This window comes from Bufo gargarizans, chromosome 4 (genome assembly GCF_014858855.1).
Source record: "Bufo gargarizans isolate SCDJY-AF-19 chromosome 4, ASM1485885v1, whole genome shotgun sequence".
NCBI lineage: Eukaryota > Metazoa > Chordata > Amphibia > Anura > Bufonidae > Bufo > Bufo gargarizans.
In genome coordinates this window covers 189,408,015-189,429,439 of record NC_058083.1, presented here as the reverse complement: position 1 = coordinate 189,429,439, position 21,425 = coordinate 189,408,015, and the positions used below count along the sequence as shown (strand labels likewise).

General features: G+C 45.1%; 1 protein-coding gene across 2 annotated transcripts in view; it reads left to right on the top strand.

Annotated features, from left to right (window-relative positions):
• Positions 1-21,425, top strand: part of LOC122934945 (fetuin-B-like) — a 53,882-nt gene that overhangs the window by 13,010 nt on the left and 19,447 nt on the right. For both annotated transcript variants that reach the window (XM_044290622.1, XM_044290623.1), the window contains exon 2: positions 10,223-10,348. In XM_044290622.1, coding sequence (XP_044146557.1) covers positions 10,223-10,348 — 126 coding nt within the window. The remainder of the gene's footprint in view (positions 1-10,222; positions 10,349-21,425) is intronic.

The following is a 21,425-nucleotide window of genomic DNA, read 5'->3' as shown; positions in this document are numbered from 1 at the left end:
CAGCAGTTGGCACCTGTGTTTCGTCATCATCAGAGACATGCTGAGGTGGTATTCCCATGTCCTCATCATCAGGAAACATAAGTGGTTGTGCGTCAGTGCATTCTATGTCTTTCACCGCTGGGGAAGGGCTAGGTGGATGCCCTTGGGAAACCCTGCCAGCGGAGTCTTCAAACAGCATAAGAGACTGCTGCATAACTTGAGGCTGAGACAGTTTCCCTGGTATGCATGGGGGTGATGTGACAGACTGATGGGGTTGGTTTTCAGGCGCCATCTGTGCGCTTTCTGCAGAAGACTGGGTGGGAGATAATGTGAACGTGCTGGATCCACTGTCGGCCACCCAATTGACTAATGCCTGTACCTGCTCAGGCCTTACCATCCTTAGAACGGCATTGGGCCCCACCATATATCGCTGTAAATTCTGGCGGCTACTGGGACCTGAGGTAGTTGGTACACTAGGACGTGTGGATGTGGCAGAACGGCCACGTCCTCTCCCAGCACCAGAGGGTCCACTAACACCACCACGACCATGTCCACGTCCGCGTCCCTTACTAGATGTTTTTCTCATTGTTATGGTTCACCACAACAACAAATATATTATTTGGCCCAATGTATTGTATTCAAATTCAGCGGGATATAAATTTGAGGCCTAGTATTTAGGCGCTGGGTGACCGGTATGGATTTAGTGACAGAATTAGACTTGGAAATGCACAGAAGCGTGTGTGTGAAGTTATTCTGAATGACCCTATGTGCACCTTCAATATGATCTACCCTTTTAGGGATAGATTTCAAATAGCTCTGATATAGCAGAAACGACTAAATTATGAAATTGCTAAATTGGGAATTGTATTTCAACCCAGAACAAAAAATGTGCTTTGACGGACACTAAATAACTTTCCCAGCCACAACAGGACAGCGGTAACGAGAGATTTAGCGGGATATAAATTTGAGGCCTAGTATTTAGGCGCTGGGTGACAGGTATGGGTTTAGTGACAGAATTAGATTTGGAAATGCACAGTAGCGGGTGTGTGAAGTTATTCTGAATGACCCTATGTGCACCTTGAATATTATATACCCTTTTAGGGATAGATTTCAAATAGCTCTGATATAGCAGAAACCACTAAATTATGAAATTGCTAAATTGGGAATTGTATTTCAACCCAGAACAAGAAATGTGCTTGAACGGACACTAAATAACTCGCCCAGCTACAGCACTAGGGACAGATTTAGCTGGATATAAATTTGAGGCCTAGTATTTAGGCGCTGGGTGACCGGTATGGATTTAGTGACAGAATTAGACTTGGAAATGCACAGAAGCGGTGTGTGTGAAGTTATTCTGAATGACCCTATGTGCACCTTGAATATTATATACCCTTTTAGGGATAGATTTCAAATAGCTCTGATATAGCAGAAACCACTAAATTATGAAATTGCTAAATTGGGAATTGTATTTCAACCCAGAACAAGAAATGTGCTTGAACGGACACTAAATAACTCGCCCAGCTACAGCACTAAGGACAGATTTAGCGGGATATAAATTTGAGGCCTAGTATTTAGGCGCTGGGTGACAGGTATGGGTTTAGTGCCAGAATTAGACTTGGAAATACACAGTAGCGGGTGTGTGTGAAGTTATTCTGAATGACCCAATGTGCACCTTGAATATTATATACCCTTTTAGGGATAGATTTCAAATAGCTCTGATATAGCAGAAACCACTAAATTATGAAATTGCTAAATTGGGAATTGTATTTCAACCCAGAACAAGAAATGTGCTTGAACGGACACTAAATAACTCGCCCAGCTACAGCACTAAGGACAGATTTAGCGGGATATAAATTTGAGGCCTAGTATTTAGGCGCTGGGTGACAGGTATGGGTTTAGTGCCAGAATTAGACTTGGAAATACACAGTAGCGGGTGTGTGTGAAGTTATTCTGAATGACCCAATGTGCACCTTGAATATTATATACCCTTTTAGGGATAGATTTCAAATAGCTCTGATATAGCAGAAACCACTAAATTATGAAATTGCTAAATTGGGAATTGTATTTCAACCCAGAACAAGAAATGTGCTTGAACGGACACTAAATAACTCGCCCAGCTACAGCACTAAGGACAGATTTAGCGGGATATAAATTTGAGGCCTAGTATTTAGGCGCTGGGTGACAGGTATGGGTTTAGTGCCAGAATTAGACTTGGAAATACACAGTAGCGGGTGTGTGTGAAGTTATTCTGAATGACCCAATGTGCACCTTGAATATTATATACCCTTTTAGGGATAGATTTCAAATAGCTCTGATATAGCAGAAACCACTAAATTATGAAATTGCTAAATTGGGAATTGTATTTCAACCCAGAACAAGAAATGTGCTTGAACGGACACTAAATAACTCGCCCAGCTACAGCACTAAGGACAGATTTAGCGGGATATAAATTTGAGGCCTAGTATTTAGGCGCTGGGTGACAGGTATGGGTTTAGTGCCAGAATTAGACTTGGAAATACACAGTAGCGGGTGTGTGTGAAGTTATTCTGAATGACCCAATGTGCACCTTGAATATTATATACCCTTTTAGGGATAGATTTCAAATAGCTCTGATATAGCAGAAACCACTAAATTATGAAATTGCTAAATTGGGAATTGTATTTCAACCCAGAACAAGAAATGTGCTTGAACGGACACTAAATAACTCGCCCAGCTACAGCACTAAGGACAGATTTAGCGGGATATAAATTTGAGGCCTACTATTTAGGCGCTGGGTGACAGGTATGGGTTTAGTGCCAGAATTAGACTTGGAAATACACAGTAGCGGGTGTGTGTGAAGTTATTCTGAATGACCCAATGTGCACCTTGAATATTATATACCCTTTTAGGGATAGATTTCAAATAGCTCTGATATAGCAGAAACCACTAAATTATGAAATTGCTAAATTGGGAATTGTATTTCAACCCAGAACAAGAAATGTGCTTGAACGGACACTAAATAACTCGCCCAGCTACAGCACTAAGGACAGATTTAGCGGGATATAAATTTGAGGCCTAGTATTTAGGCGCTGGGTGACAGGTATGGGTTTAGTGCCAGAATTAGACTTGGAAATACACAGTAGCGGGTGTGTGTGAAGTTATTCTGAATGACCCAATGTGCACCTTGAATATTATATACCCTTTTAGGGATAGATTTCAAATAGCTCTGATATAGCAGAAACCACTAAATTATGAAATTGCTAAATTGGGAATTGTATTTCAACCCAGAACAAGAAATGTGCTTGAACGGACACTAAATAACTCGCCCAGCTACAGCACTAAGGACAGATTTAGCGGGATATAAATTTGAGGCCTAGTATTTAGGCGCTGGGTGACAGGTATGGGTTTAGTGCCAGAATTAGACTTGGAAATACACAGTAGCGGGTGTGTGTGAAGTTATTCTGAATGACCCAATGTGCACCTTGAATATTATATACCCTTTTAGGGATAGATTTCAAATAGCTCTGATATAGCAGAAACCACTAAATTATGAAATTGCTAAATTGGGAATTGTATTTCAACCCAGAACAAGAAATGTGCTTGAACGGACACTAAATAACTCGCCCAGCTACAGCACTAAGGACAGATTTAGCGGGATATAAATTTGAGGCCTAGTATTTAGGCGCTGGGTGACAGGTATGGGTTTAGTGCCAGAATTAGACTTGGAAATACACAGTAGCGGGTGTGTGTGAAGTTATTCTGAATGACCCAATGTGCACCTTGAATATTATATACCCTTTTAGGGATAGATTTCAAATAGCTCTGATATAGCAGAAACCACTAAATTATGAAATTGCTAAATTGGGAATTGTATTTCAACCCAGAACAGGAAATGTGCTTGAACGGACACTAAATAACTCGCCCAGCTACAGCACTAGGGACAGATTTAGCTGGATATAAATTTGAGGCCTAGTATTTAGGCGCTGGGTGACCGGTATGGATTTAGTGACAGAATTAGACTGGGATATGGCCAAAAAATAAACAGACTATTGCTGGTTAAATGCACTTGGTGTGACAGCTTCACCCTGATGTAGGCTTTAGCCAAAAAACAACCACACCATTGAGGGTTAAATGCACTTGGTGACAGGCGCAGCTTGCCCCTGATTTAGTATATGGCCAAAAAATGAACAGACTATTGCTGGTTAAATGCACTTGGTGTGACAGCTTCACCCTGATGTAGGCTTTAGCCAAAAAACAACCACACCATTGAGGGTTAAATGCACTTGGTGACAGGCGCAGCTTGCCCCTGATTTTGTATATGGCCAAAAAATGAACAGACTATTGCTGGTTAAATGCACTTGGTGTGACAGCTTCACCCTGATGTAGGCTTTAGCCAAAAAACAACCACACCATTGAGGGTTAAATGCACTTGGTCGCAGCTTGTGCTGGCGCACCACAAGACACAAAATGGCCGCCGATCACCCCAGAAAAATGTGACTGACAAACGGTCTGTGCAGCCTAAAAACAGTGAGCAATTGAGGATCAGCAGCTCAATGATCCACAGCTGCAGATCGATCAGTTAATCAAGTCCTTTGGAGGAGTTAATCTGCCTAATCTCGCCCTACTGTCGCAGCCGCAACCTCTCCCTACGCTAATCAGAGCAGAGTGACGGGCGGCGCTATGTGACTCCAGCTTAAATAGAGGCTGGGTCACATGGTGCTCTGGCCAATCACAGCCATGCCAATAGTAGGCATGGCTGTGATGGCCTCTTGGGGCAAGTAGTATGACGCTTGTTGATTGGCTGCTTTGCAGCCTTTCAAAAAGCGCCAAGAAAGCGTCACAAAAGCGCGAAGAAAGCGACGAACACCGAACCCGAACCCGGACTTTTACGAAAATGTCCGGGTTCGGGTCCGTGTCACGGACACCCCAAAATTCGGTACGAACCCGAACTATACAGTTCGAGTTCGCTCATCCCTACTAACGAGGATGATACGCCTATTTCTCAACATGTCACGGAATGTCATCCAGGAGTGAAACAATGCATATCTTTTCAGGGCATTGAGTATGTCAGAGGATCTCCGAGAGGCGGGGATATAGACAATCTGCTACTGAGGAAAGAGGCCCAATGGATTTTTACACTTAGAACAGTAAAACCATTTGGTCTAAATGACTATATATCCTACACCTGTTTCATTTAAAGGATTTTCTCCCAAAATTTCAATTCATACAGTTACGCATGATGGGAATAACATGACAGTCACTTGTTAGTCACTATACCATCTAGACATTGAAATATATGGGAAACCTGAAATACCACCTCAGTAATATGGGTTGATATTGGTGACCGCATGCATATGCAGTTTGGCAGTTATGTGGGTCTGTAGATCCAAAACCCTTATATATACGTGGTATTCCCTATATCCTCTGATCATCACATTGTCATCTAATATATCACTAGTGTTTTCAAAGGACGATACATGATATTGGCAATGTGATTATATTCACTTTTGTATTGGCTATAATTGTCCTATAGTCACCTCTGGAGTTGGCCCTAATTTTCAGTGTTCCTCTTATATGGCAGGCAATTCTTGCCCATGAAAGTTTACCCATGATAGCGGTTAGCAAATGAGATTAGACAGTGCGGAGCAACAGTACGTCTTACCCCTTTTGGTGACGTAACCGCATGCCGAGGAAGCTCCGCCCAGTGCACTACCGCCGCAAACAAGTGCTGGAGGCCGGTGCCGGTGTCTCTTGAGCTGCACACGCGCAAACAGGAGCGTGCAGCGTTCTCTACCAGCAAGCATAGTGCAAGTTCTGATAAATAGATTAGATGAACTGCACTAATGCTTATTGTAACTCTGCTCCTGAAGACATGTCACTGGTATTACATGATATAGAAACGCGTCGAGAAGACGCATGAATAGGCAGGGACAGTCCACCTTTGTTTAAGATAGTGATGGATTAGAGATTAAGAGAAGCAGGGTTGTAAGTAGAGTTTAAATAAAAAAGCTCTCACCCGCTACTTATCTATCCCAATCACTACTATTTATACTTGCTAGTTGAATTACATTGTTGCAACACATTGTTACAGTTGCCACTCGTCATATAGCTGGTGATAAAATAGTGATGGGATATTAGAGATTAAGAGAAGCAGGGTTGTAAATAGAGTTTAAATAATAAAAAAGCTCTCACCCGCTACTTATCTATCCCAATCACCACTATTTATACTTGCTATTTGAATTACATTGTTGCAACATATTGTTACAGTTGCCACTAGATATAGCTCGTGATATTGATATACCCTAAACAGATCCAGCTCATCTAGAAAGTATTCTCTCTCAGTGTGTCTGGGCAATTTATCAGGATATCCATACAGACAATATAATCCTGATTTATCCAGACTTACACATGTGGAGGCAGTGGCTGCACCCATACAATTGTGGGGTGAGCCATCCTTCCAGACATAGCCTGATGAGATCATCATGTGGTAGATTGCCACGATTTTAATAAATACCTAAATAAAGTTCTTGGTCAGATGTAAGGACAAGAGGGATGTCCTTGTACTGTACACAATTCACGGTAACGGCATCCCCTCTGTCCCTGTGCGAGCTACCGCGGCAACGGTCCTCAAGCCCGATTGCATCGTCGACTACAATCGGTATATGGGAGGAGTTGATCTCCCTGATCAAGTCCTCAAGCCATACAATGCCATGCACAAAACCCGGGCATGGTACAAAAAAGTTGCGGTCTACTTGGTGCAGGTTGCCTTGTACAACTCTTTTGTGCTGTCCCGGAGCGCTGGCAACACAGGGACATTCCTTCAGTTCTGTGAGGCAGTCCTCAAGGACCTGATCTTTTTTGACCGGGAAAGAGTAGGCCAGAGTACCTCGGGAATTGGAGGCGTCTGGATCGTCCCTGGCCAACACTTTCCAGGTGTGGTTCCCCCATACTGGAAAGAAGGGCGGACTCAAAAAAGAGTGTGTCACAGGAGGGGGATACGGAAGGACACCACTACTCAGTGTGACACGTGCCCCGATCAGCCGGGCCTCTGCATTATTGGTTGCTTCAGGGAGTACCACACTTCCATGAAGTACTACATTTATGTTACCCTTCCCCATTTTAGCCACTGACAATCGGATTAAAAACTATGGTTCTCAGACTTGAGACACTAAAACGAAAAGAAAATTCTAAAATATTTTGTAAAAAAAAAAAAAAAAAAAGTTGACAAATTAGGTATCGCCGCATCTGTAAGAACCTGCTCTATAAAAATACCCCATGACCTAACCCCTCAGATGAACATGGTCAAAAAATAAAATAAAAACGGTGATGTAAGGTGACAAAAAAAAAATTTCCACCGTTTTTATTTTATTTTTTGACCATGTTCATCTGAGGGGTTAGGTCATTTATTTTAGTTTTACTAAATATTTTTTTTAAAATGTTTTTTGTTTTAGTGTCTCAAGTCTGAGAACCATATTTTTTTATCCGATTGTCAGTGGCTAAATTGGGGAAGGGTAACATAAATTTAGTACTCCATGGAAGTGTGGTACTCCCTGAAGCAACCAATAATGCAGAGGCCCGGATGATCGGGGCACGTGTCACACTGAGTAGTGGTGTCCTTCCATATCCCCTTCCTGTGACACACTCTGCACCTTTTTTGCGTCCGTCCCTTCTTTCCAGTATGTGGGACCACACCTGGAAAGTGTTGGCCAGGGACGATCCGGGAGCCTCCAGTTCCCGAGGTACTCCGGCCTGCTCTTTCACGGTCAGAAAAGATCAGGTCCTTGAGGACTGCCTCATAGAACTGAAGGAATGTCCCTGTGTTGCCAGCGCTCCGGGACAGCACAAAAGAGTTGTACAAGGCAACCTGCACCCAGCAGACCACAACTTTTTTGTACCATGCCCGGGTTTTGCGCATGGCTTTATATGGCTTGAGGACTTGATCAGAGAGATCAATCTCCTCCAATATACAAATTGCAGTCGACGATGCAATCGGGCATAAGGACCGTTGCCGCGGTACCTCGCACAGGGACAGGGGTGATGCTGTTACTGTGAATTGTGGACAGTACAAGGACATCCCTCTTGTTCTTATATCTGACCAGCAACAGGTTTCCACTGGTAAGGGCACGGGTCTCACCCCTGGGGATAGGTACCTGGAGGTGGTGGGCAGGGAGGCTCCGTTTATTTTTCCGCACGGTCCCACAAGCAGACGTGGATCTGGCAGCGTGGGACTGGAACAAGGGGATACTAGTATAAAAGTTATCCACGTACAGGTGGTAACCCTTATCTAGCAGTGGGTGCATAAGGTTTCACGCTAACACCCAGAGTGGGGGGACATTCTGGGGGTTGAATATGGGAATCTCGCCCCTCGTACACACGAAACTTGTACTGTAAGTGTACCCTGAGGTACTCTCACAAAGTTTGTACAGCTTCACGCCATACCTCCCCGCTTAGAGGGAGCATACTGGCGGAAAATGAGTCTCCCATTGAAAGCAATGAGAGACTCATCAACCTCGACCTCTCTTCCAGGTATATAGGCCTGCACAAATTTGGCCCCAAAGTGATTGATGACCGGCCTGATTTTGTACAGGCGGTCACAGGCAGGATCACCTTGGGGGGGACATGCTGCATTATCTGCATAATGCAGGCATTTCCGGATGGCCTCAAACTGGGTACGTGTCATGGCCGTACTGTAAAGTGGGGTCTGGTAGAGGACATTCCCACTCCAGTAATGCCTGACACTAGGTTTCTTGACTAGGCCCATATGCAGCACGAGGCCCCAAAATGTCCTCATCTTGGCTGCACAGACCGGAGTCCAGCCACCGGGCCTAGCCAAAAAGGAGCCCGGGTGTTGAGCAATGAACTGTTGGGCGTACAGGTTCGTCTGCTCCAACATCAGATTCACAAAGTGGTCACTGAAAAAAAGACTAAAGTAGTCGTATTCAGTGAAGCCCACTGTGGAAATCTGGATTCCTGGTTGGCCTACAAAATCAGCAATCACGGGCTCAAAGCACTCTTGGGTATACCAGACAAGTTCACCGGTAGGGGGCTCCGGTGGACTTAACTGGTGGGCAGGAAAACTAGTACGAGCCCCAGAGCTTCTCGTACTAGTGTGGGCCACAGGGTCCCTAGCATGGCGGTCCCCTTGCTCCGCCTGGCGGCGTCTCTGCCTCCTTGGGGTCTCATCATCATCGCTAGATGAGGAGGATGCGGATGACAAAAGGAATGTGGGGTCATCCTAGTCCTCACTGGGGCTCTCGGACTCGGAGGCAAGCTGGGCATATGCCTCCTTAGCCAATGACATCCGGCGGGCCATAGGGGAGTGTGTGTGTGCGTGATAAACTTTATTTGGTGTGCGTGTGTGTGGGGGGACGGGTGTTCGCAAACTTACCCTAAACCTAACAGACAAAAAAAAGGACAGTCAGCGTACACAGAAAAAAATAAAATAATATGCTTGTGCCCCAAAAAAAGATGTGGGGGGGGGGGGGGCAAGCTGCAGCACACCTGGGGGGTCTAGAGTCAGGGTTAAAAACATGGGGTGGAAAGTGGGAGGGGTTTCCTCAAATCAAGCACACAAAATCTCGGTAACAAAAGTGGCGCAAAAGTTATTTTTGCAGCACAAACCAGCACAAACGAATGGTGTATTTATTTTTGAAATGTAAAAACATGGGGTGGAAAGTGGGCGGGGTTTCAGAAAATCAAGCGCGCAATATCTCGTAAACAAAAGCGGCGCAAATGTTCATTTTTTCAGCACAAACGCAGCACAAACGAATGGTGTATTTCTTTTTGAAATTTAAGAACATGGGGTGCCAACTTCACACAGGTCATAAGTCAACATATATTTGCCTTAGAATATACACTCACAAGCACACTGAAATGTAGTATGAAAGGTACCTTATAGGGTGGCCATTGTAATTAGATATTATCTGGATGGTGCCCCTGATTCCAATGGGATCCATTACCAAACCTGTGTTGTATTATACATTTCTCCTCTTATGCCTTCTTTTTCTACAAAAGTGACTGACGGGAATGATTGCTATTACAGTTCCCATAGAGGTTGTGACCAAGTCCTGGGAATACTGGTGAACAGCAACCCCTCAGACAATTATAATGGCGGTCATCAGATATAACAAATATAGTTGGAAATCACTGAAAGAAAGAACAACTGAATGAGAGAAAACAACTCAATGACTTCTATTTGTTGCTGTCTTTTTTAATTTGTATTTTTTATTCTCTCTTTTTTTTTTCTTTTTTTTTCTAATTTTAGCCAGTGACACAACATGGAGGTTTCATCTACTATATGGATCTGGATGTGGTTGAAACAAAATGCTCTGTCCTGAGTGGGAAATCGTGGAAAGAGTGTAGCAATGATGACATTTCATTCCATGAAATTGTAAGTAGAGACCACCAGAGAGCCATGCCACTTATCGATAAGCTGATAATAACAAATACCAGCAAACATCTATAATGTCTTGTGTGTTACACAACAGGTGAATGTGCTAGCTAGTAGAAAAATATATAATCTTAGGGTAGCATATGGCAGTCAGCATTCTGACATCTGCACTAGCTCATTGTCTGTAGTTATGTTTATAATATTCACCATCAATACATCTATTTTACTTGAGCAGTGGGTTAATATTGCTGCTCTACCCTCAGAATAGGCAATCAATATCAGATTGGTGGGGATCTGACTCCCGGCAACACCACCGATCAGCTGTTTGAAGACTTCCTCTTCAAAATTACCAGTGCGTCCTGTCTCTTGTAATTACAATACATTCACTGGAATGGGAAGGATCCGTTGTAAATAGAGTTGAGCGAACATCTGGATGTTCGGGTTCGAGAAGTTCGGACGAACTTCCCGGAAATGTTCGGGTTCGGGATCCGAACTCGACCCGAACTTCACCCCGAACCCGAACCCCATTGAAGTCAATGGGGACCCGAACTTTTCGGCACTAAAAAGGCTGTAAAATAGCCCAGGAAAGGGCTAGAGGGCTGCAAAAGGCAGCAAAATGTAGGTAAATCCTCTGCAAACAAATGTGGATAGGGAAATGAATAAAAATAAAAATAAAATAAATTAAAATTAACCAATATCAATCGGAGAGAGGTCTCATGGCAGAGAATCAGGCTTCATGTCACCCACCACTGAAACAGGCCACTGTCAGATATTTAGGTCCCGGCACCCAGACAGAGGAGAGAGATCCCATAGCAGAGATTCAGGCTTCATGTCATAGCAGAGAATCAGGCTTCACGTCACCCAACACTGGAACAGGCCACTGTCAGATATTTAGGCCCCGGCACCCAGACAGAGGAGAGAGGTACCATTGCAGAGAATCAGGCTTCATGTCATAGCAGAGAATCAGGCTTCATGTCATAGCAGAGAATCAGGCTTCATGTCATAGCAGAGAATCAGGCTTCACGTCATAGCAGAGATTCAGGCTTCATGTGATAGCAGAGAATCAGGCTTCATGTCATAGCAGAGATTCAGGCTTCATGTCAGCAGAGAATCAGGCTTCATGTCATAGCAGAGAATCAGGCTTCACGTCACCCACCACTGGAACAGGCCATTGTCAGATATTTAGGCCCCGTCACCCAGACAGAGGAGAGAGGTCCCATAGCAGAGAATCAGGCTTCATGTCATAACAAAGAATCAGGCTTCACGTCACCCACCACTAGAACAGGCCATTGTCAGATATTTAGGCCCCGGCACCCAGACAAAGGAGAGAGGTCCCATTGCAGAGAATCAGGCTTCATGTCATAGCAGAGAATCAGGCTTCACGTCACCCACCACTGGAACAGGCCACTGTCAGATATTTTTAGGCCCCGGCACACAGACAGAGGAGAGAGGTCCCATAGCAGAGATTCAGGCTATATGTCATAGCAGAGAATCAGGCTTCATGTCATAGCAGAGAATCAGGCTTCATGTCATAGCAGAGAATCAGGCTTCACGTCACCCACCACTGGAACAGGCCATTGTCAGATATTTAGGCCCCGGCACCCAGACAGAGGAGAGAGGTCCCATAGCAGAGAATCAGGCTTCATGTCATAGCAGAGAATCAGGCTTCAAGTCATAGCAGAGAATCAGGCTTCACGTCACCCAACACTGGAACAGGCCATTGTCAGATATTTAGGCCCCGGCACCCAGACAGAGGAGAGAGGTGCCATAGCAGAGAATCAGGCTTCATGGCATAGCAGAGAATCAGGCTTCACGTCACCCACCACAGGAAGAGGCCATTGTCAGATATTTAGGCCCCGGCACCCAGACAGAGGAGAGAGGTCCCATAGCAGAGAATCAGGCTTCACGTCACCCACCATTAGAACAGGCCATTGTCAGATATTTAGGCCCCAGCACCCAGACAAAGGAGAGAGGTCCCATTGCAGAGAATCAGGCTTCATGTCATAGCAGAGAATCAGGCTTCACGTCACCCACCACTGGAACAGGCCACTGTCAGATATTTTTAGGCCCCGGCACACAGACAGAGGAGAGAGGTCCCATAGCAGAGATTCAGGCTATATGTCATAGCAGAGAATCAGGCTTCATGTCATAGCAGAGAATCAGGCTTCATGTCATAGCAGAGAATCAGGCTTCATGTCATAGCAGAGAATCAGGCTTCACGTCACCCACCACTGGAACAGGCCATTGTCAGATATTTAGGCCCCGGCACCCAGACAGAGGAGAGAGGTCCCATAGCAGAGAATCAGGCTTCATGTCATAGCAGAGAATCAGGCTTCAAGTCATAGCAGAGAATCAGGCTTCACGTCACCCAACACTGGAACAGGCCATTGTCAGATATTTAGGCCCCGGCACCCAGACAGAGGAGAGAGGTGCCATAGCAGAGAATCAGGCTTCATGGCATAGCAGAGAATCAGGCTTCACGTCACCCACCACAGGAACAGACCATTGTCAGATATTTAGGCCCCGGCACCCAGACAGAGGAGAGAGGTCCCATAGCAGAGAATCAGGCTTCATGTCACCCACCACTGGAACAGGCCACTGTCAGATATTTTTAGGCCCCGGCACCCAGACAGAGGAGAGAGGTCCCATAGCAGAGATTCAGGCTTCATGTCATAGCAGAGAATCAGGCTCCATGTCACCCAACACTGGAACAGGCCACTGTCAGATATTTTTAGGCCCCGGCACCCAGACAGAGGAGAGGTTCATTCATCTTTGGGTTGCCCCACAATATAATGGTAAAATGAAAATAAAAAAAGGATTGAATGCAGCAGCTCTGACATGTCGGGGTAGTTGTGAATGAACTTCTGCACCACCAAATTCAGTACATGCGCCAGGCAAGGGATGTGCGTCAAACCGGCTAGTCCCAGAGCTGCAACGAGATTTCGCCCATTATCGCACACCACCAGGCCGGGCTTGAAGCTCACCGGCAGCAACCACTCGTCGGTCTGTTGTTTAATACCCCGCCACAACTCCTGTGCGGTGTGGGACCTGTCCCCCAAACATATGAGTTTCAGAATGGCCTGCTGACGTTTACCCCGGGCTGTGCTGAAGTTGGTGGTGAAGGTGTGTGGCTGACTGGATGAGCAGGTGGAAGAAGAGGAGGAGGAAGCCGAGTAGGAGGAGGAGGCTACAGGAGGCAAAGAATGCTGCCCTGCGATCCTTGGCGGCGGAAGGACGTGCGCCAAACAGCTCTCCGCCTGGGGCCCAGCCGCCACTACATTTACATTTCACTTGCATTTAGGGAGATATAGCGTCCCTGGCCGTGCTTACTGGTCCACGTATCTGTGGTTAGGTGGACCTTGCCACAGATGGCGTTGCGCAGTGCACACTTGATTTTATCGGATACTTGGTTGTGCAGGGAAGGCAAGGCTCTCTTGGAGAAGTAGTGGCGGCTGGGAACAACATACTGTGGGACAGCAAGCGACATGAGCTGTTTGAAGCTGTCTGAATGCCTGAATGACAGCATTTCATAAGCCAGTAGTAGAAATGCTGGCATTCAGGGCCAGGGATCGAGGGTGGCTAGGTGGGAATTTACGCTTTCTCTCAAATGTTTGTGAGATGGAGAGCTGAACGCTGCCGTGTGACATGGTTGAGATGCTTGGTGACAGAGGTGGTGGTGTTGGTGGTACATCCTCTGTTTGCTGGGTGACAGGTGCCAACGTTCCTCCAGAGGCGGAGGAAGAGGCCGAGGCAGCAGCAGCAGCAGAAGAGGTAGCAGAGGGAGTCTGAGTGAGTTCCTTGTTTTTAAGGTGTTTACTCCACTGCAGTTCATGCTTTGCATGCAGGTGCCTGGTCATGCGGGTTGTGCTAAGGTTCAGAACGTTAATGCCTCGCTTCAGGCTCTGATGGCACAGCGTGCAAACCACTCTGGTCTTGTCATCAGCACATTGTTTGAAGAACTGCCATGCCAGGGAACTCCTTGAAGCTGCCTTTGGGGTGCTCGGTCCCAGATGGCGGCGGTCAGTAGCAGGCGGAGTCTCTTGGCGGCGGGTGTTTTGCTTTTACCCACTGCTCCCTCTTTTGCTACGCTGTTGGCTCGGTCTCACCACTGCCTCTTCCTCTGAACTCTGAAAGTCAGTGGCACGACCTTCATTCCATGTGGGGTCTAGGACCTCATCGTCCCCTGCATCGTCTTCCACCCAGTCTTTCTCCCCGACCTCCTGTTCAGTCTGCACACTGCAGAAAGACGCAGCAGTTGGCACCTGTGTTTCTTCATCAGAGACGTGCTGAGGTGGTATTCCCATGTCCTCATCATCAGGAAACATAAGTGGTTGTGCGTCAGTGCATTCTATGTCTTCCACCGCTGGGGAAGGGCTAGGTGGATGCCCTTGGGAAACCCTGCCAGCAGAGTCTTCAAACAGCATAAGAGACTGCTGCAAAATTTGAGGCTCAGACAGTTTCCCTGATATGCATGGGGGTGATGTGACAGACTGATGGGCTTGGTTTTCAGGCGCCATCTGTGAGCTTTCTGCAGAAGACTGGGTGGGAGATAATGTGAACATGCTGGATCCACTGTCGGCCACCCAATTGACTAATGCCTGTACCTGCTCAGGCCTTACCATCCTTAGAACAGCATTGGGCCCCACCAAATATCGCTGTAAATTCTGGCGTCTACTGGGACCTGAGGTAGTTGGTACACTAGGACGTGTGGCTGTGGCAGAACGGCCATGTCCTCTCCCAGAACCAGAGGGTCCACTAACACCGCCACGACCATGTCCGCGTCCCTTACTAGATGTTTTCCTCATTGTTACCGTTCACCACAATAAGAAAAAAATTATTTGGCCCAATGTATTCAAATTCAGGCCTTTTATTACAGACACCTAACACTATCTGGCTATCTATTTAGGTACCGTATTACACTAATAAAGGCACAGCAGTAACGACAGATTTAGCTGAATATAAATTGTGGGCCTAGTATTTAGGCCCTGGATGACAGGTATATGTTTACAGACAGAATTAGACTTGGAAATGCACGGTAGCAGGTGATGTTATTGAGGATGACCCTATCCGCACCTTCAATCTAATATACCCTTTTATGGATAGATTTAAACTTGGCCTAATACAGCATAAACTACTGATTTAGGGAATTGCTAAGTTGGGAATTGTATTTCAACCCAGAACAAAAACTGTGCTTTGCCGGATACTAAAGGAATTGACCAGCCACAGCAATAAACACAGATTTAGCTGAATATAAATTTTAGGCCTAGTATTTAGGCGCTGGATGACAGGTATAAGTTTACGGACAGAATTAGACTTGGAAATGCACGGTAGCGTGTGAAGTTATTGAGGATGACCCTATCCGCACCTTCAATCTAATATACCCTTTTATGGATAGATTTAAAGTTGGCCTGATACAGCAGAAACCACTGATTTAGGGAATTGCTAAGTTGGGAATTGTATTTCAACCCAGAACAAAAACTGTGCTTTGGCGGACACTAAATGAATTGACCAGCCACAGCAATAAACACAGATTTAGCTGAATATAAATTTTAGGCCTAGTATTTAGGGAATTGCTAATTTGGGAATTGTATTTCAACCCAGAAAAAATATATCCTTTGCTAGACAGCAGACAGTATTACAATTGGCTAGCCACAGCTGAAACACCAGATTTAGGGTACTGCTATTTTGGCAATTGTATTTCACCCCTCAATAAAATAGTAAGCACAGCCAAGCCCCTGATATAGGATATAGCAAAAAAAAAAAAATCACTATTGGTTAAATGTACTTGGTGGCAGCTTGTGCTGGCGCACCACAAGACACAAAATGGCCGCCGATCACCCCAGAAAAAAGTGACAGAAAAACGCTCTGGGCAGCCTAAAAACAGTGAGCATTTAAATAGCAGAGGTTGAATGATTCACAGCTGTAGATCGATCACTTCATTAAGTGTTTTGGAAGAGTAAATCCCTGCCTAATCTCGCCCTAACAGCAGCAGCTGCATACTATCCCTACACTGATCAGAGCAGACTGACGTACCGAAGGTAAACGAGTGGATCTACAGCCTGCCAGCGGTGATCGCTCGCTGGCAGGCTGTAGATGTGATTTTTAACCCCTGAAAGGTATTTCAGACGCTGTTTTGTTAACAGCGTCTGATATACCTACAACCTGGTCCTCTGGTGGTCCCTTTTGCTTGGATCGACCACCAGTGGACACAGGCAGCTCTGTAATAAGTAGCACCAAGCACCAACACTACACTACACTAAACCCCCCTGTCACTTATTAACTACTTATTAACCCCTGATCACCCCCCTGTCATTGATCACCCCCCTGTAAGGCTCCATTCAGACGTCCATATGTATTTCGCGGATCCGTGGATCCGCAAAACGCGATAATCACGGATCTGCAAAACACGGACACCGGCAATGTGCTTTCCGCATTTTGCAGATCCGCACATTGCCAGAATTATATAGAAAATGACTTTTCTTGTCCGCAATTGCGGACAAGAATAGGACGTGTTCTATAGGCTCTACAAAAAACGCAGTGTTCGCCCAATCAGGCCTGATCTTGTGCGCACACTTGCGTTAAGTCCGCCCCACCGCAGTGACAGAATTTTTTTTTACTGATCACTGCAAAAACACTGTAAAATCGCTGCGGCGCTATAAAGATCACTTTTGAGGGGCATGGTGAGTTCATAGAAGATTATTTTTTGGGCACAAGTTAGCAGAATTTTTATTTTTTCTTACAAAGTTTCATTTTCCACTAACTTGTGACAAAAAATAAAATCTCACATGAACTCACCATACCCCTCACGGAATCCAAATGCGTAAAATTTTTTAGACATTTATATTCCAGACTTCTTCTCACGCTTTAGGGCCCCTAAAATGCCAGGGCAGTATAAATACCCCATAAGTGACCCCATTTTGGAAAGAAGACACCCCTAGGTATTCCGTGAGGGGCATGGCGAGTTCCTAGAATATTATTTTTTGGGCAAAAGTTAGCGGAAAATGTTTTTTTTTTTTTTTCTCTTACAAAATCATTTTCTGCTAACTTTTGCCCAAATTCTTTTTCTAGGAACTCATCATGCCACTCACGGAATACCTTGGGGTGTCTTCTTTCCAAAATGGGGTCACTTGTGGGGTATTTATACTGCCCTGGCATTTTAGGGGCCCTAAAGCGTGAGAAGAAGTCTGGAATCCAAATGCCTAAAAATGCCCTCCTAAAAGGTACTCATTGGAATTTGGGCCCCTTTGGCTGCAAAAAAGTATCACACATGTGGTATCGCCGTACTCAGAAGAAGTAGGGCAATGTGTTTTGGGGTGTATTTTTACATATACCCATTCTGGGTGAGAGAAATATCTATCTAAAAGACAACTTTTACCCATCATGGGTATATATTTAAAAATACACCTCAAAACACATTGCCCTACTTCTCCTGAGTACGGCGATACCACATGTGTGACACTTTTTTGCAGCCTAGGTGCGTAAAGGGGCCGAAAGTCCAACGAGTACCTTTAGGCTTTACAGGGTTGCTCACAATTTAGCCCTGCCCAAAATGCCAGAACAGTAAACACACCCCACAAATGACCACATTTCGGAAAGTAGACACCCCAAGGTATTCACTGAGGGGCATATTGAGTCCATGAAAGATTGAACTTTTTGTCGCAAGTTAGCGGAAATGGAGACTTTGTGAGAAAAAAACTTTTAAAAATCCATTTCCGCTAACTTGTGCCAAAACAAAAAAAACTTCTTATGAACTCGCCATGCCCCTCACGGAATACCTTGGGGTATCTTCTTTCCAAAATGGGGTCACATGTGGTGTATTTATACTGCCCTGGCATTTTAGGGGCCCTAAAGCATGAGAATCCAAATGCCTAAAAATGCCCTCCTAAAAGATACTCATTGGAATTTGGGCCCCTTTGCGCACCTAGGCTGCAAAAAAGTGTCACACATGTGGTATCGCCGTACTCAGAAGAAGTAGGGGAATGTGTTTTGGGGTGTATTTTTACATATACCTATGCTGGGTGAGAGAAATATCTCTGTCAAATGTCAACTTTGTTTAAAAAAATGTGAAAAGTTGTCTTTTAGAGAGATATTTATCTCACCCAGCATGGGTATATGTAAAAAGAAACCCCAAAACACATTGCCCTACTTCTTCTAAGTACGGGGATACCACATGTGTGACACTTTTTTGCAGCCAAGATGCGCAAAGGGGCCCAAATTCCAATGAGTACTTTCAGGATTTCACAGGGCATTTTTACGCATTTAGATTCCAAACTACTTCTCACGCTTTAGGGCCCCTAAAATACCTAGGCAGTATAAATACCCTACAAGTGACCCCATTTTGGAAAAAAGACACCCCAAGGTATTCCGTGAGGGGTATGGTGAGTTCATGTAAAAAAAATATGTTGTCACAAGTTAGTGGAATATGAGACTTTGTAAGAAGAAGAAAAAAAATATATCATTTTCCGCTAACTTGTGACAAAAAAATAAAAAACTTCCATGAACTCACTCTTCCCATCAGCAAATACCTTAGGGTGTCTACTTTCCGAAATGGGGTCATTTGTGGGGTGTTTCTACTGTCTGGGCATTGTAGAACCTCAGGAAACATGACAGGTGCTCAGAAAGTCAAAGTGCGTAAATTCACATTTTTGCACCATAGTTTGTAAACGCTATAACTTTTACCCAAACCAATAAATATACACTTATTGCATTTTTTTTTATCAAAGACATGTAGAACAGTAAATTTAGAGAAAAATTTATATAGAAATGTAGTTTTAATTAAAAAAAATTACAACAGAAAGTGAAAAATGTCGTTATTTTGCAAAAATTTCGGTCAATTTCGATTAATATAAAAAAAAGTTAAAATGTCAGCAGCAATGAAATACCACCAAATGAAAGCTCTATTAGTGAGAAGAAAAGGAGGTAAAATTCATTTGGGTGGTAAGTTGTATGACCGAGCAATAAACCGTGAAATTAGTGTAGTGCAGAATTCAGGATTTTCCTAAGTTATGACGTAAAGTCATGATTTTATGAAAGACACGGAGGTGAGTATTTGCTTAACTCTTTCTTTACTGGAATTTAGCAGCAAAGACAATTGAAGAAAAAAACCATAAGAGTAACCATGGTAACAACTCCACCCCTTCTACCCCTATATAAGGGACATCTCTGGCTGGACACTTCCTCTTTCTTTGCAGTCTTCAAACGGCGAAAAACTGAACCCTGAAACGGACAACAGCAGCCGGAACATCAGCCGCGGAATAGCCAACGGAACCTCTGGCAGGTGAGTATCAGAAGACGGACGACAAAGGTGCATCAACCTGGGAACCGTTGGTAGAAAGCGATCTTTCTGGAGAAATCTGACGGAGGAAAAAATGAGAAATCATGGTAATATAGTAATAAGTATCCGGATCCGAGAATTTAAACACGGATCAATAAATAAATGAATACACAAATAATAACGTTAAAGTTAAAACAAGCGATAGTTAAGAAATACCAAAAATCTGTGGGATGGGTAAAAGAACTAACGGGTGGGAAATACTCGCCTCCGTGTCTTTCATAAAATCATGACTTTACGTCATAACTTAGGAAAATCCTGAATTTTATATCAAGACACGGAGGCTCATATTTGCTAGTTTAAAGCTGAGCAATCACAGAGGAAAAAGCATGAGGAACCGGTCTAAAATAGAACTCTCGAAAGGTAGCGACTCGGGACCAATCCGCCAGTCTTAAAACATCCTCCAAACGAGCACCAGCTATGGACATAGAGGTAGCCGCTGCCCCGCGCACCGAATGCGCGGTAAATATGGATGTGTCAATACCCGAAAGGGACAAGATCCATTTAACCCAACGGGACAGAGTGACACTGGTAACCGGAGAAAAAGGGCGACGGAAGGAAATGAAAAGCTGAAGGGCATTTCCATCGCGGAAAGGCAGCGTGCGAGCTTCATACTCCCGCAAGCAAGCCACCGGACATAACTGCAGAGACGAAGGAAAAGACGGATAAGAAACGGACTTAATACCCGTCTTAGTACGTCTAGATATATTGAACAGAACCCCATCCGGAGTAAAATAGCGTGCGTCAAAATCTAGAGCGCGGACGTCCGAGACCCGTTTGCACGAAATCAAGCAAAGAAGGGTTACTAACTTGGCCGAAAGTTGACGAAGAGATAACAAAGAGTTGGAAGGCCAAGACTCCAGAAATCTGAGAACTGTAGCAACGTCCCAAGTGGAAGTAAAACGAGGTCTAGGAGGCCGAGCTAACCGGCAACCGCGTAACAATCTGCACACTAAGGGATGTTGGCCGGCGGGGAACCCGTCAAAACCGGCATGCCTGGAAGAAATGGCAGAACGGTACACGTTGAGAGTACGGAAAGCCTTCCCCGCCTCAAAGAGTGAAGTGAGGATTCGAAGAATCTCTGTTACAGGAGCTTGTACGGGATCCAAGTCCCGTGGACCGCACCAACGACACCAGACGTCCCATGAGGCATGATAGGCTCGTCTAGTGCCCGGAGCCCATGCAGATTCCAATAGCTGCCTAGTCGCCACCGAAAAACTTGAGGAATCCCAGGAACCCCTGAAATTCGACATGCGAGAAGAAGAAGCGATCCGTCTAGAAGTAGAGGGTGAGGACGACCATAAGGGTCGAGTAGAAGCCGAGGAAAAGACGGTAAGAGCCGAGGCTCCCTTACGACAAAAGGTTCAGTAACTGGGGGAACCAAGACTGAGTCCTCCAGTATGGCACTATCAAGACTAACTGAGCCTGTTGGTGACAAATGTGAGCAAGCACCCGTGGGATGAGTGCGAACGGAGGGAAGGCGTAGAGAAGAGATTCCCCCCAGGGCTGGAGGAAGGCATCCACCGCTTCTGCCTCCGGGTCCGGACGCCAACTGAAGAATCTGGGGAGTTGAGTGTTCAAACGGGACACGAATAAATCGATGGATAACGGACCCCAAAGATATAGAATATCTTGGAAAACCGTCGAATCCAACTTCCAGTCGCTGGAATCTGAAAGACAGCGAGAACTCCAGTCGGCCAAAGTGTTGTGGAGTCCTGGAAGGTATTCGGCCACAACCGATATTCC